At 37.8% G+C, this 16,722-nt stretch overlaps 1 protein-coding gene across 2 annotated transcripts; it reads left to right on the forward strand.

Annotated features, from left to right (window-relative positions):
* Positions 1 to 12,500: 12,500 nt before the first annotated feature.
* Positions 12,501 to 16,478, forward strand: LOC110694931. 2 transcript variants are annotated; one of them, XM_021872128.1, is made up of 6 exons: positions 12,502 to 14,062; positions 15,443 to 15,551; positions 15,625 to 15,820; positions 15,929 to 16,059; positions 16,143 to 16,193; positions 16,293 to 16,478. In XM_021872128.1, exons 2-6 carry the CDS (start codon positions 15,507 to 15,509, stop codon positions 16,359 to 16,361), a joined length of 492 nt encoding a protein of 163 aa, XP_021727820.1. In that variant the 5' UTR covers positions 12,502 to 14,062; positions 15,443 to 15,506; the 3' UTR covers positions 16,362 to 16,478. The 2 variants fall into 2 exon arrangements, with proteins under 2 accessions (XP_021727819.1, XP_021727820.1); XM_021872127.1 differs by having other exon boundaries at positions 12,501 to 15,551.
* The last annotated feature ends 244 nt before the right edge of the window (positions 16,479 to 16,722 follow it).

Consider the following 16,722-nt stretch of genomic DNA (forward strand, 5'->3'; position numbering starts at 1 on the left):
CACTTAAGAACGATGACGCCCTCATTGCGCCTAGAAAGCTAGGAACTCCAGTATTACGCCTAATGGCAACTGGGTAGCCAAAGCGTTACATCCACTTTGGACACGGCCATATGGCCCAAGAATTCTCCTCCACTAGACGACAGAGGATTAATTATCCACAATCAGCACGCGGTCCTGGGGTTGCTCTGATACCATTTGTAACACCCCGAACCCAAACAAATTAGGAAAGATCCTATAGTCACGAAATGCGGATCAGGGCAAACAACTGTCCCCATAGACCAACACGAGTCTTTCCGACGTATTTTGTCCTCACTCATGCGCACCCCGATAAAACTTCCCCGGAGGTCACCTATCCCAAGACTACTCCTATCCAATCACGCTTAACTGTGGAGTATCTTAGCATATGAGCTCTCTAAAAGGAAGATGCATCTTATTGTTATGAGTAGTATATTAAATCCTTTTTTAAGCAATCATAAGGGGTACTTTATACATAACCTAAATCAATCAATTTCGTCTATTAAACGTTTATTAAATGAGTTGAATTAGTGTTGTGATCCTCTAACTCGTTTAACTTCGAACATGAACATGAGAATGACACAACACAACATAGTTACCAGCTCTAGTACAAAGTATGTACAAATTATGTATATACAAATTAATCATATACTCCCTCCATTTTTAACTACTTGCTCCATTTTTCCATGCGCAGAGTTTAAGAGAAATTGGAGAAAGTAATAAAATATAGAGGTAGTGGGGTTAGTGGAAGATTGGAGGAGAGAGAATCTAAAGGTAATAAAATATAATTCTATTGGGTCCCACTAATTGAGAGAAATAAATTAATTATTGTAAAAACTTTTCAAATAAAGAAATGGAGCAAGTATTTAAAAACGGCCGAAAATGAAAAGTAGAGCAAGTATTTAAAAATGGAAGGAGTATTAATTTGACAGCTCGTAGAAGATAGAGGGAGTGCAAAATAGCTTTAAATATGATCAAAAAATTAAGAATGACAAATTATCATGCATGTGATTCATGTTTATGTATGTATTGGGTGAAGGGAGTACAATCCCTACAAACACATACTGTAGACACATAATTATGTCACCTCAAAAATACTCGATGATTAATTAAATAAAACTCGTTCATTTTGGTTTGAATTAGAAGATTGACCGATGAACTCAAACCCAATCTAAATATTTCCTTATAATATCATCCAATGGTCTTAATCCCCACTTAACTGACCTAATAAATAAACATGATAGATTAAACCTAAACTAACTTGAATTGACTCTAAATTAGCTTACGGAAACAGACTAAAGGTCAAGTATACGCTCAATCAGCATGACACGTTAAAAAGTAGATAAAATTGAGACACCTAACCTAATGCGGACACCAGCCGGCCTTTGTACAGCAACAGCGCATTGCACTAGTGGCCAATCAACGTGGCATGCTGGTTGCTGGTGTGAATGTATGATACACTAGCCTAATGTAACGATGCAACCTATTATTCGTCTTTTCACATATAAATTGGACCTGTTTTCCTTCTATTTCAAGACACTGAAAAGATAAAATTCTAAGTCGTTTACACTGGTAATATTAGCCTTAAACCCACCTAAAAAATTCCTTTTAAGTCGTTCAAGGTCAATTCACCTTGAGCCCCTTGTATGGTGATCCAATCCATCAATCTTAATCCATACTATACATTATTAGTCCTATACGTTTTGAGGTTCATTCAAGGTTCAAATCACACAGTGATAAAATGTACTCCCTTGTTCTTTTAAATGCACCATTTGTGATTTCACGCTTGCCAATACATTAATTTTTCCAGTAACATCTTTAATCTTAATTTAACAAATATTATAAAATAAAAAATGTGATATTTGAAAAGAAGATATCGAGATGAATCTCAATAGATCTCACGTGATTATGTTTTCCTTACGTATGAATCCCAAAATATGGCCAAAGGAGATTGCGTGAAATAGCGTAAAAGTTCAAATGACGCAATAATTTATAAAAACGGGAGAAAAACTATTCTATGGGTACTTTTAAACCAAAATATTCTTCTCGGTTAATTTTATTAATCTATTCGATTATACTAAATATTTTTGATGTAGATATCCATTTTAATTAGTTTTTATTTTAAATTATATATATTTTATACACTTGTACTATATTGTATGTGATGTTTGAATATTATACTTTGTATGTATAATTATTTATGATCTATTTGATTTTAATTAATTGTTTAATCATATGTTTACATATTGTTAATCAAGACCAAAAAAAGCACATGCAATCACATGACATATATAATATGATTTGGAATGACTTGTTATGATCTATCTAATTAATTCAAATTCAAGTGGTCCTTTATTAATAACTAGCTTACTCTTTTATATATGTGATTGATTCAAGACAACATGTCATAATTTTAGGATTTGGTTCAAGACAACATGTCATAAATTTTTGCAAATTGCTCTTATTCTTTACATTGCATTATTCCTTCATTCGACCCCCAACTTGCAAAGATTAATAAGTAGGAGCTGACGCTCCTATCAATTTATCGTTCCGTACACTTCAACCTTAGTGATATTGTTAAAATGCACATTCAACTAACCTTAGTGATATTTATTTAAGATTTATTGTTTCTGGTTTTGTCATTTTTGAGGGGATGATTGTCAACTGGTTTGAAAATGACCTATATTTACTATGGACAAAAACACAAAATTAATAACAACTATAACACATACCAACTAAATAGTCATTGAGTGCAATTATTAATCGTCCGACGATTATTCAAAGGGCACAAGCAGCCCGTAACAAAGGGCAAAAGAGAAATATAAAGGTGGAAAGGGATTTATGTAATTCAATATAGTTGGCTAGAATTTTAATGAAAACTAATCCATTTAAAACTCATTAATGTCATGGTGATCTTAAATAGATTTTGTTTTAGGGCTATTTTATGATTTTAATTTTCTTATACTGTGGTGTACTAATCAAGGAAGTGAAAAAAGGGGATAAGAAATTTTAATTGTTTGAATGAAAAGAATTACATCGTGTTAATTGTGACTTGAAATCTAGTGCAATGGGGAAGAGCAGACTTCAAACGCACTATCAATCCAGAAGTAATATTCAAGTGATTTAAGTTGGAGGTGATAGCTTGTTTCAAGAGATTTTCAATGACAAGTCATATACCTAATTCCGATAAGAAACGAGAAAGTTAAGGTCATTTTACAATGTATTGTCGAAGCTGGGGAAGGGACACGGGCGTGCCCATGTAGAGCACGCCTGTGCCTAGTCTAATGAAGACGTTTTTGCTTCTGATTTTCGGGTTTGTTTATAACGGGTACTACTAATGATATTTCGGGGAATAATTTAGGGTTTCTTTAGGGTTTTCTTATGTTATATAAGGTTTTGTTGGGTTGACAATTAGAAGTGCTAAAAAATTGATTAGCCTAATCAATTCAAGTCAATATGTAACTCCACTTTTGAGAGATTTTGTGAGATGGAGAGTGTTGTATCTCTTTTAGTTATCTCTCTTGATTATCTCCATTAAAGCTAATAAGAAAATATTATCCCTTACCGTGTGAATGTAGGTCATGTTGACTGATTCACGTATATTTGTGTGTTCATCTCATCTATTTTCCACTATGTATCTCAAATTTAAGTTTTATATATTGTTGTCAATGTTCCGCGCTTATCAAACACTTAACTTAAATCAATTGATCCTCGTCTATTTTCTAACAAATTGATATCAAGAGCCTGGTAATAGAGATTTTAGGTTTTAGGTTTTATGGAGTGTTTGATATTTTGTTTTGACAACAAATAAATTCAGATTTATTTTTTGAGAAAATTTTGATTTGTCGATGGTTTGATTTTTGGTGTTTAAAATGTTATTATTCCAGATTTTGAAGGGTAGTTTGAAAGACTATGTTGATGAATATTTTTTTTATGATCTTTGTGATCTTGAAGGCAATTTGTTTATGTCTCATTCTCTTTATGGTTATTGAAGACTTGATGATTGGTCATGGTTTCAAATTCTCAATGATCTTTTTATTTATTTAATTTTTTTTTTTTGTGATGTTGATGAATTTGGGAAATCATATTTAGGATTGGTGTTTTTTTGGTTGTTGATTACTTTTGATATATTTTTAAATCTTGATTATTATTGGATGCATAATAAAGGAAAAGTGCTCAACTTGTATTTATTGCATGCTTAGGATTTTTTTGATGTTCTTCCTAGAGACGTGTTTGATGAAAGGTGGTTTGGAGAGAGATAGGTCAATTTTGTATGCATAATTCGAGTTAGCTTGACGTGCTGTCACATTATGCTCTCATTAGGCCATATATTGGTGTTCCGGGATTGTGTGATCGGAAACATGCTAGTTCACATGATATTGGTTTACCCGTCGGATGTCTCTTAATAACTTTATACTAGTGTTCAAATTATTTGTTTGAGGTAGAGTCCGTTCCTTCCGGGACTTCTTCGGTAATTTAGATTATGTGTTGGGTTTCGTAGAGTCCGACTCTACGCGGAAGGGAAACCCGCCCACTAATTAAGGCAACTAAGCATGTAATCACAAATTAAACAACAAATTAAAAAAAGAAAGAAAAGACATTCTTACCCTTGGCACGTGCTTCGCTCGAATCCCGAGCTCTTACTTAAAAAACTGAACCCCACAAATGCGAAGGTCTCCGACGGCTCGTACCCACGAACTTGACCCGAACGGTCCAAGTCCTGAAGGCTAGTCGGGACCCAACCAATAAAAACTAGTGTTTTACGAACTTAAAGTTTTCTCACTTTTCTAAGGAGATGCCTTTTTAGTTCCACTCAAGTGTTCTTCCCAAATCCCAAAACCTTGGTATTTATAGGGAAATGAACCTTGAACTCCCATTCTCAATCAATGTGGGAGATTGCAATTTTCCCATTTTTATTTTAATTAAAACAAAAACAAAATTGCATTTAATCATTAAGTTACAAGTGGCAAGGGGAAGGGAGGGAGAAGGTGAGGACCACCAAAGGGGGACCAACCACCTTCCTTCCCAAGGCATTTAATGTGCCTTGGTCCCCACTAGCCTAAACCGGACCACCCATGCCAAGTGGCTGGCTGGCAGCCTGCCTTGGCTGCTAAGGCTGCCAGCTGGCGCCTAGCACCAAGGCTGGGCAGCTTGGCCAGCCAGCCAGTGCACTTGCACATGCTAGCCAAGGCATACGTGCTGCTAGCGAGCCACACATGCTTAGCGCTGATGCTATGCGAGGCACAACAAGCAGCCATGGCACGCCATTGCTAGGCCAGGCTGTACGAAGCACACGCACACGCACACACGCACAGTGATGCTGCTGGCTGGTGCGTGGTGTTGTGCAATGCCATGCGAGATAGACGCACATGCACACGCTCACACGCACAGCGCGCCATGCCTAGAACAATGCTTGGCTGGTGCATGGCGCTATGCGATGCAATGCGAAGCACTCACACATGCGCACAGCGATGCCTAGCGTTGCTAGCACGCATGGTGTGCAACAATGCCTAGCATTGCTAGCACGCATGGTGCGAGGCTGCGATGGCTAGGCGCCAGCACGCTAGCAAGCACGCATGGCTGTGATGCTTGCGATGGGTGCTGGGCCTTGTTGTGCGCCAGCGCCTAGCATGCTAGCAAGGCCTAGCCTTGCGATGCTTGCTAGGCTAGCCATGTGCCATCACCTAGCATGCTAGTAAGTCCTAGCCTTGCGATGCATGTTAGGCTTGCGATGGCTGGGCGCTTGTCATGCTAGCACGCACGCAAGGTTGCGATGCTTGCGATGGCTAGCTAGCATGCTTGCCCTAGTGCGCCTAGCATTGTAATGCGTATGCTAGCTCGAGATAGCCTAGCCCTCACATGGCTAGGCCAAATGCGAGTCTACTACTTATTTCAAACTTGTAACTTGATTGATTTCTTGTCTCGTCGAATTTTATATTCGACTCGACTTGCAACGCTTGGTCTCGACGCTGTAGGCTCGATATCCGACGTCTTTGTTCGTAAAACTCTGACGACTCTTCAAATCCTTCGGATTGATTCGTCGTCTCGGATCGGTTGTTCGATTGGGTTCTACCCAAAGGGTTCAGTCAAGATTAAGCAGCAATATTAATTGTACATTAATATTACTGATCGGAAACGGCCTCCACCTAGGCATTCCGATCACTTAACCTTACTGAAGAATTAGCTTTCTAATAATTCTAAACCCTCTATCAGAATAATGCCCTTGTTGGAAGGACACCATTCCTTTCAATCTCCCACTTATCCTTCCGGACAAGTGTACAATTTGTGTATAGCCCTTTTCCTATGTTTCTTAATGTCTCTTCATGAACTATAAGGTAAGATTCTTCGTCATCCTTATTACGTCCAGAAGTGTTTCTCGATTCCCGAGTTTGACTATCAACAAACAGATGATTTCTAAAATCCATCTGAGCATTTTCACAGTCTCGCTCTTCGAGAGGTCTTGTAAACAACAAAGACATGTTCTCTACGGTTAATAGGGGGACATTCCCAGTCTTGTACTGTAGGCTTCTCTTACTAAGAGGACCTTAGTCGCCTAAGTGTTGCCGTTATAATCTCCATTTACGACAGACGTTTGACAACATCAAAACGGCTAGTACTCAAACAAGAGAACTTGCAATACTCATGGTCGAGGAAAAAGATTCTGATAGCTATAATGAGAAATATACTTATGACGATTTGATATCTCTTAAAGTATTCTCATAGGTTTATCCAGTACAGTTCTAAACTGGTACCTATGCAAATGATTTATGACTATCATGTCCTTGTAGAAACGGTGCTATAAATCATACTACACACTAATCTCAAGCGGTCATTAATCATCCGTTGTTTAAATGACCTTGATTAGGGATTATTTTCGATTAAAATATTCAATGTTCACTTAACAGGTCTTGATACCCTATTTTGAATATTCTCATAAATCGAACGGACTCATTCTTTAATTCTAAACCACAATTAAATAGATATGGAGTAATCATAAATTTGCAGAAAAATTTAATTGCTTCAAAATTTGAATGGTTCAACATAGTATTTTACATTAAGACATCGAGTTTTAATTAAAACATCTATACAGGGAAATCAAAGCCAATTTACAATGTGCTTGATTCTCATTGCCTCAACGTGCTTATTGTGCTTCACTTGAGACAAAGGTTTAGTCAGAGGATCGGCCACATTGTCGTTCGTTCCAATCTTACAAATTCTGACTTCACCCTCGGATTTCCATTCCCTTATCATGTGAAATCGCCGCTTGACATGTTTGACCTTCTAGTGTTCCCTTGGCTCCTTGGCCTGAGCAATAGCTCCATTGTTATCACAATAGAGATCTATTGGACCCTTAATTGAGGGTACAACACCTAGTTCACTAATGAACTTACGAATCCAAACTGCCAAGTATTCGGCTTCAGTTGTAGAATCTGCAGTGGTGCTTTGCTTAGCACTCTTCCAACTAAACGCTCCTCCATTAAGGCAGAATATGTACCCCGACTGCGACTTGAAGTCGTCTTTGTCAGTCTGGAAGCTCGCGTAAGTATAACCTTTAACAACCAACTCATTACAGCCACCATAGACTAGGTATTTATCCTTGTTCCTTTTTAGGTACTTTAGGATATTCTTGGCCGCAGTCCAATGCGCCTTTCCTGGGTCTGATTGGTATCGGCTCATAGCACTCAAGGCATAAAATATATCTGGCCTAGTACATATCATGGCATACATGATTGATCTAATAAGCGAAGCATATGGAATCTGACTCATTCTCTCTCGCTCATCAGGTGTCTGTGGACACTGTTTCTTGCTGAGAGTTATGCCATGGGACATGGGTAGGTGCCCTCTCTTGGCCCCTTCCATGTTGAATCGTGCCAGTACCTTATCTATATAAGTACTTTGGCTCAATCCCATCATCCTCTTAAATCTATCCCTATAGATCTTGATGCCCAATATGTACTGTGCCTCTCCCAAGTCCTTCATTGAAAAGCACTTTCCCAACCACCCCTTTACGAAATCTAATAGTTTAATGTTGTTTCCAATGAGTAATATGTCATCAACATATAAGACTAGGAATGTGATGTCACTTCTAGTGACCTTCTTGTAGACACAAGACTCATCTGGATTCTTAATGAAACCAAACTTACTAATAGCTTCATCGAATCACAGATTCCAACTTCTGCTTGCCTGCTTTAGTCCATAAATGGACTTTTTAAGCTTACATACCTTCTCGGCATTTCTTGGATCAACAAAACCTTCCGGCTGTGTCATGTACACAGTTTCTTCCAAAATCCCATTGAGGAAGGCGGTTTTGACATCCATTTGCCATATTTCATAGTCGTAATATGCAGCAATCGCTAGGATGATCCGGACGAACTTAAGCATTGCAATTGGCCATATGATATCATTTATAATTGTGTCTATGATATCATCTATAGGCTGGACGATATCCTCTATTGGATATATGATGATATCCTCTAACAAATTGTAGTATCCTCTACCAAAGATAAATTGTTCATATCCTGTATCAACTACTACATTCGTTTAACAAACAATACATATCCTACAATAAAACTGTAAGTATCCTCTATTAAATAACACATAACCTCTATCAAATAATACATATCCTGATCAAATACTGCATATCATATATACTTGACGCACGAATTTTTTGGTGTAACTTGCCGCACCCAATACCTTCTCATGCCAAATATTATCACGTGTTATTGACACAAATCAATAAAATTCTATAAAAGGCACATGTAGCATACCCTTGATTTATGTAACAACAATATATGTTATTGAACTATACTTTATATAAGATAAAAACACGGTGTAATTTTTATAATTTCATCAGTAAGATATATCTATGTTATTTCAATTTGATAAACATGAATTAATGATCACTCAATAATTATATTAACTTTGATACTCATGAATTAATGATCACTCAAAAATTGTATTTGTAAAAAGTATTGTCGCTCCTAAAAGTTGTTATTAGTTTTAAGATATTACAAATTACGATGTACAATATAATAATCATATTAGAATGTGAATTTTTTTTTATATTAATCGATTAAAATATATCTTGTTTTGGATTACTTTTTAAAACAAATTGATGATGTAAAATAATGCTTTGTAAAATACTGAGTTTTGTGTGCGGCTAGCCACAGCATGTATCTGCATGTAAAAAAAAAATAACCCCTATAATTCTGACCAAATAACGCCTGTAACACTGACCATATAACCCTTGTAACACTGACCGAGTAACTCCCATAATGGCTAGCCACGCAGTGTGGCCAATCACATATAAAAGTTGGAAGATGTTCATTAAAATTATTTTTTATTACTGGTATAATTTATTTTATACATATGAAATGTCGGAATTTTATTTAAAATAAAACTATAAAATAATTTTTCTTTCCTAAAAAATCTATCTATATTTTGCTTACATGACACCATACACGTCATACTACTGCATAATTATCAAAGGTATTAGTAAGAGGGTATTTATATTTTTTTTCAAAATACTACGCATGAATTAATGATCCTCACTTAATAATAATATTTGTACCATAAAAATATATATAACCATTCGATTGTGAGGTTTTCATTTTTAGTTGATTTAAATAATATCATAAAATTATCTTTTTTTGATGTCTCGTTTTATTTGATTTAAATATATCATAAATAAATCTTGTTTTATACAACATTTTAATACAAATTTTATGATATAAAAATAACATATTTATGAGATAATTTTTGAAAGTTACAATATATTTTATTCATTTGGAAAATTAGAAGTCCTATAAGAAAAAAAAACTCTAAATAACTTTCTTATCCTAAAAACTCTAAATTCTACTAAATATCTTATATGTTGTCTACGTGGCATGACACTTGGCGAATAGTTGAAACGCCAAGTGTTGTCTCGTTGTCTGACTAAAAGTTTAGCTTTATATATTAGTTATATGATGTGGTGACAATCACATGGATGATCCGATCCGCAAGGTTCCAATAACTACATATCCGATTTGACCTATGCACGAATATGCAAGCATAGGCCAATTCAGCCGCCTTTTGTTCCATTTCTCGTGGAGTCATATTCTCATCAGTACGAGTTAAAGGAATGGCTGAGTGCCACATAGAAAAATAGTAGATTTTAGCCAATGAAAAAACAGATTTGCAATTTTTTTTAAAATAGAAAATTCAACTGCAACATTAGCAAAAATAAGGAATTAAATTAAGTGTCATTTAAATATAAAAAAACTATAAAAGATAATTTGAGGAGATTAAATTAAATAAATAGAAAATTATGCGTGATTTTAAAGATTTTATCTACTTAAATACTTAGGAATGAAATCCACAAACTTTCATATGTGGTCGGCCATACGGTGTGGCCAACCATCGTAAGTGTTACTTCGCTAGTGTTATAAGGGTTACTCATTCAGTGTTACAATGGTTACTTCATCTGTGTTATATGGGTTACTCCTTGGTATTATAACGGTTACTTAGTTAATATTATAGGAGTTACTCGGTCAACGTTAGGAATTACTTTGGTTTTCTTCTACAAGCAGCCACATTGTGTGGCCAGCCGCACACATAACGCAAATGAAAATCACTGTAAAATATCATCGTAATTTATTTAAAAACATTGAATTTTGTCTTTTTTGAAATACTTACAAAATAAAAATACTTAATTTCACAAGAATAGACAACATATTTTTATGTGTATAAAAAAAAGACAAAATACTTTTATCAATTTTTAAATAACTTACAAAACAAAAAATAATGTTCAATAGAGATTTTATTAATAACTTTATGTTTGCAAAATCATATGGAATTAAGAGATTAAAAAAAACTATACATATTATATAAAAAATTGTGCATCACACGAGTTTCATCTAAATTATTATAATTACAAGCATGCATGACGTTTGGCACCTCGATGTCGGCTCTTCACCACCTACGGCTGCAAATATAAAAGGATGGACTAAAAATAAAATTGGTGCAAAAAAAAAATAAAATAAAAGTGGACAAAGGGAGTATAACAACACTACATTAGCTGTTGAACGGACAATAAGTACTATCACCAGTTTGATCTGCTTTGCTAACTTTCAATAATGGTAAAATAGGGTTGCTTGTTGTGAAAGATACACAAAACAACTGATGTTTGTGTACTTTGTATTTTTTTTAATAGGCAAAATTTGTTAGAAACCATATTCCATCTGTCCCATAATAACTTACACAGAGGGAGTAACAATGAGGTCTCAATCGTCTCATAACCACTTTTTGAGTTGTGGTTCGAAGGGCCAACGGGCCCTGGTTTGAGGTTTGGGGTTGGGGCCTAACTTTAAAATAAATTCACCACCTTTTTTCTTTTTTTTTATACGAAAAAATTTATCATTAGTAAATAGCCATACAATATCTATAATAATAATAAAGTTTTGTAAGCCACAGATTTAAAGAAAATAACATAACTTTTACCATCAAAATTATAACTATTTTGCGTATTTGGCATTGCTTACACTCTATCGCCTAAAGTTTGACGCGAGCAGTGATTTTCAATGTTTTCGCATCTTTCCAATTAGAGACTTTTGCAATGTGCACTGATGTTTTGATCGTATAGTTGATGACAAACCTTGAACCCATATGAATCAAAATCACCTATTCAATTATTATTAGAACCCTAACAATAAATTCTCATCCATAGATGATAATCAAAATCCCAAAAGAATGGGAAAAATTGAAAAAAAACAATAGGATAGACTATCACAAATGAAGAGAACAAAGCAAAACAAAAATATTAATAGCAAAAAACTAAATTAAATTAAAGAAAAACGGTTGGAAATAATCTAATTTTCGAAGAAATTAGTTTATTTTCAACCTAAATGAGTAAGAAAATTAAACCCTAATAGAGACAGGAGGGAGAAGAGAGAAGAGAGAAAAGAGAGAAGTGGGGTCATTAGGTATCACCTCCTCTCCTTATTATTACGTACTTCTCCCTTTTTTAATTAAATATTATACTTTTCTTTTGAAACTGTTTGTACTGTTTAATTTTAATTATATTGAATACTTTCTTTTTTGACAACTTAGTCCATTTAAATATCAATTTACTCGCCACTCAAAGTCCCACTCAAACATACTCCTTCTGTATTTTATTATTGCATCATTTGTAATTTTTGCATTATTTATTTGATCACTTTGACTAATGTTTGTGATTCATACGTAATACATAAGAAAAAATATTGTGATCTTGTGAGTACATGGTGGAATCGTATCAGTGAATAGCTTATTAGTTTTCAATCGTATACTTTCTACTCGTTGATAATAAAGATATTACTGATCATAAATTTGCATCGGCATACGTACGCATGACAAATGGAGCAAATAATAAAATACAAAGAAAGTACTACTTTTTTTACAAAAATATTATTTCCCTCTCACATCAGTCACTTCTCGATAAAATATTAACGTACTCGCTATATTTTCTTATAATATTTTTAAACCCCAACGACCTTCTTACATTTTTCTTATCATCAAGTCGATTATTTAATTTTTCCATGACTTATGTACCAGTTAAAGTACAATACTTTTAAAAATAAATTGGAGGGCCGGGAGTAGTAGGTATTGCAATTGTCCATTAGTTAGTGCTCCTTGAAACTGCCTATAAATAGAAGCTCGTCATTAGCACAACCAAAAACCACCGAAAAAACAAACTTTAATTGTTTGTACTTAAACAATGGCCTCTTTAAAGGTATTTGTTCTTAGCATCATTTTTGCTGTTCTTATTCTTATATCCTGCAATGTCTCAGCTCGTCACCTTGGTGAGACAATTTCTACTCAACTGAAGCGTAAGTTTTTCATCCTTCATAATCATGCTTTAATTTTTGAATTGACTCTAAATTAGCTTACATAAACAAACTTAAGGTCCAGTATAAGCTCAATCAGCGTGACACGTTAAAAAGTATATAAAATTGAGACACCTAACCTAATGCGGACACCAGCCAGCCTTTGTACAGCAACATCGCATTGCACCATTGGCCAATCAACGTAGGATGCTGGTTGCTGGTGTGAATGTGTGATACACTAGTCTAACTTAATGATACAACCTATTTTTCGTTTTTTCACATATAAATTGGACATGTTTTCCCTCTATTTCAAGACACTGAAAAGATAAACCCAAAATCGTTTACACCGGTAATGTTTCGGGGTTTTTTGATATTCTTTGGGAGAGTTACAATTCCAAGACTGACCTTTGGACGCCTGTACCTGCAAAACAACGGAGACTCTGGTGGGTGGGAGCTCTGCCTCCGACGATCAAGTTAAAACATGTATGGGGAGTAAAGTGCGAAAAGTAAAAGGTCTCTCTTGGAAATCAAGGGAGTATCTGCAATGTGAAATTGCTCAGTTCGAGGTGTCAGGTGTCTGACTTTCTCTAATTGTGAGTTGATGTGAATTAACTATTTCTGAATAGATGTTCCTAAGAGGGAAACATCTCCCTTTTATAGTGTGTTGGAAAACGTGCCCAGTACTAGGTTTTAGTAAACCTAGGCCTGACTAGGCTTTGCCTAGGAATTTGGGCCGTAGAAGGCCATTTTTCTGATGGGCTATCTGTCTGCCACGTGTCGTGGCCTGATTGGTCCACCTTGGACCTTTCACAAGGTGACACGTGGCGGACTCTGGTTGGTCCACTTGGATAACATGTGGAAGGATGTGAGTAGTCCACGTTGCGGGGAAAAATCCCCTAATCATTTTCCCCTCACAGGGGTGACATGGCATTTCACGTGGCGTCTGTGACAGATGTCACACCATGATTGGCTAACTGTTATCACCGTTTTTTTGTTTTTTTTTTTTACTGTCTCTTGGAATTCACCACCTATAAATAAGGGGTGTCCAAATCATTTGGACATTCTAGAAACTTTTCAGACAGAACTTTGGACGCTTGCTCTAACACTTTAGACGGCTGCCGCTTGTATACAGACCGCCTGTTCTTAGACCGCCTGCTTCCTCAGCCGCCAAGTTTTTCAAAAGTTTAGACTTCTTCTCAAAGGTAAACGCTTATTCTCTTGTACTTTTCTCTTTGCCTTTTTTTTTCCAAAAATGGTAGCCCAAAAGCACGCGGCACGACGTAGGTTAGTGATCAGCCGGTCACTGGGGATGGCTGAATCTAGAACTAGGAGTGCCGGCTGCCCCTTGCTGGACCACCCTTTGCGAACTGCCCAGAGTCCGACTGTCTATGTGTCTGTGCAGGACACCATGGCAGAACAAAAAGATCTACAAGAGTGATAAACTCAGACGACTCCTCACTTTATGTGCCCATTAGCGAGATCTCGGACGTGCCACCAGGCGTCCCTAGCACCCCAAGTGATTCTATTTTAGCAAAATCAGAGGAGGTACAGAATGACCCTCCTATCATTGATCTATCTGGGCAGGCGGCTGCTTTGCCCGAGAGCTCAAGCGATGACTCTGAGCCTAGCACCTCGAGTCGGCATTCTGGCGACTTAGAGGAGAGGCACTCTCAGCTACATATTGCGAAAGAAAGCCATGAGGTGGAGAAAGGAGAGAAATGGGCATAGTCAGCTGCTACCCATAGAGAAATGTATACCCCCTACTTTTTCCATGTTCCTTAAGGCAAGCGCAAGGCCATGTCTGAAAAGATTGGGAGTTTTAGGGCTGACCATGTGATGGGTCATGGTTACATTCTTACGGTGTCGGATGCCGAGGATACGGTAGTCTGGCCAGAGAAGTCCAGCTACGGGGACGAGTGTTTTGGCTGCTAAGAGGCGGCTATTAAAGCTGGTTTAAGGTTTCCTCTACATCCAGCTGTTAAGAGGATTTTGGATGGGTACCAGTTGGGTATCTGGAAACTGGCCCCAAACTCATGGTTCAACATCTTGGGCTATGTTACCGACTGTGAGATGTATGAGGTGGATCCAAGCTTCAAAGCATTTGCTCATATGAACTATCTCAGCCGAACCCCAAAAACAAGCGGGACCGGCTGGTACAGTTTGTCTAGCCACAAGGGCTACATGATGACCATGAGGAAGGAGAACAAATGGAAGGATTGGAGGAACAACTTCTACATAGTCTCCTGCCCTGATAAGGTCAAGAACAGAAAGTACAACAGGTGGAATAGGGATCCACCGTACTTGACTGGCAGCTCTGACCTGCAGCCTGGTTCCTCGAAGAGCCAAGGAAGAGATCCTAGACCGAGAGCTCTTCAAAGTAATTATACAAGCGAACCCCGAGACTAGGGTGAGGGAGTTCATCCCTCAAAATTACATTCCAAAGTATAACTGGTTATACGATGGGACATATCTGGCCGCCTACGGCCTTACCGAGGAGATGACGAGAGGTAGTAGACCGCCTGTTTAGAGTGTCTTGTTAGACTTGGCTGATTTTGTGTAACCATTTGATTCATCTTTTGCAGATAAAGCTATGGACAAGATCTCGGCCTCCAAGAAAGTAGCCGCCCAAATCCGCGCGGCCATTCTATGCAAGCGTTCATTGAGGAGTCGCTTGCCAAACAGGTGCCTAGGGTGAGTTTCTCTTCATTTAACACAACCTCTTTATGTCTGTCGCCTCTTCGTGGCTAAATGACTTGTGTTGCAGGGCAACGTGGTCAGACCTTTCTCCTCATCCCAGCCGGACCCCAAGGTCAGGAAGCAGACGGCCGGGGATGTGCCGACTCCTGGAAAAGCTAGGAGACAGGCGGCTGAATGGTCAGGAAGGACTCCCCAAAGCGGGGCAAGGACTCCGGCTACCCCTGGGATCAGCCGACCCCCTAGAGAAAAGGAGGTGGCGAGAGGTATAACTCTTCAAATTTTCCAACTTTCATCAAGCAACCACCTCCTCTGAAATCAGGCGGCTTGTTTTCTATTTTTATGCCGCGTATTAATCAAGGTCTACTTTGCATATGCCCTTGAAGAGCCGGACCTGGTTCAGATGGCCAAGTCCATGTTGAAGGTCATCCCTGTTGAGGACAGGAAGTCTGTTAAGGGAGTCGGCACCCTAAACCTTGAAGCCATCCTGGTTCTCCTTGCCGAGGTATACTTAGTAAAAAGTTCTCTTTTTTATTTAAGCATTTGCTTGGTCGCCTGTGACTGACGACTGCTTTTTCCCGACTACAGTCTATGCTGCGAGTGTATGGTCTCCGCAAACCTATCTCCTACAACAAAGAGGTAAAAGCTGCGAAGGCCATGGCTGCCTCTGATTCTGATAAAGTTATGTTCCAGATAGCTCGAAACGAGATTCTGACCACTGACATATTATATTACTAGGCGTCAGCCACTTTGCAGGTCAAAAAGGACTTAGAGGCGGCCAGGAAGAAGATCTTGGAGCTGGAGTAGTCTATTAAGGACCTCAAAGCTAAGATGGAGCCTCTAAAGGAGGCGGACAAGGAAGCCGAGGGACTCCGCAAGCAGGTAAATAAAGGCCGCCTACAGAGTCAAGAGGCTGACCTCACCCAAAAGCTGACGAGCAAGCTGGCGAAGAGAAGATGGCCCTTGTTCAGGACATGATGGACGACTGCAACGCTATTATGAAGATGACCTGGGCGGCCCTCTTCCCTGAATCCGGCTATGAAAAATGGGAGAGCCAATGCGCCGTCTGTTCTAATCAATACAACAAGAAGATCATGGAGCAGGCAGACGGCGACGAGGATGCGGAGGATGAGGCGTCCGACTCCACCTCCGAGGAGTCGAACCAAGA

This window comes from Chenopodium quinoa, unplaced genomic scaffold (assembly GCF_001683475.1).
Source record: "Chenopodium quinoa cultivar QQ74 unplaced genomic scaffold, ASM168347v1, whole genome shotgun sequence".
Lineage (NCBI taxonomy): Eukaryota > Viridiplantae > Streptophyta > Magnoliopsida > Caryophyllales > Amaranthaceae > Chenopodium > Chenopodium quinoa.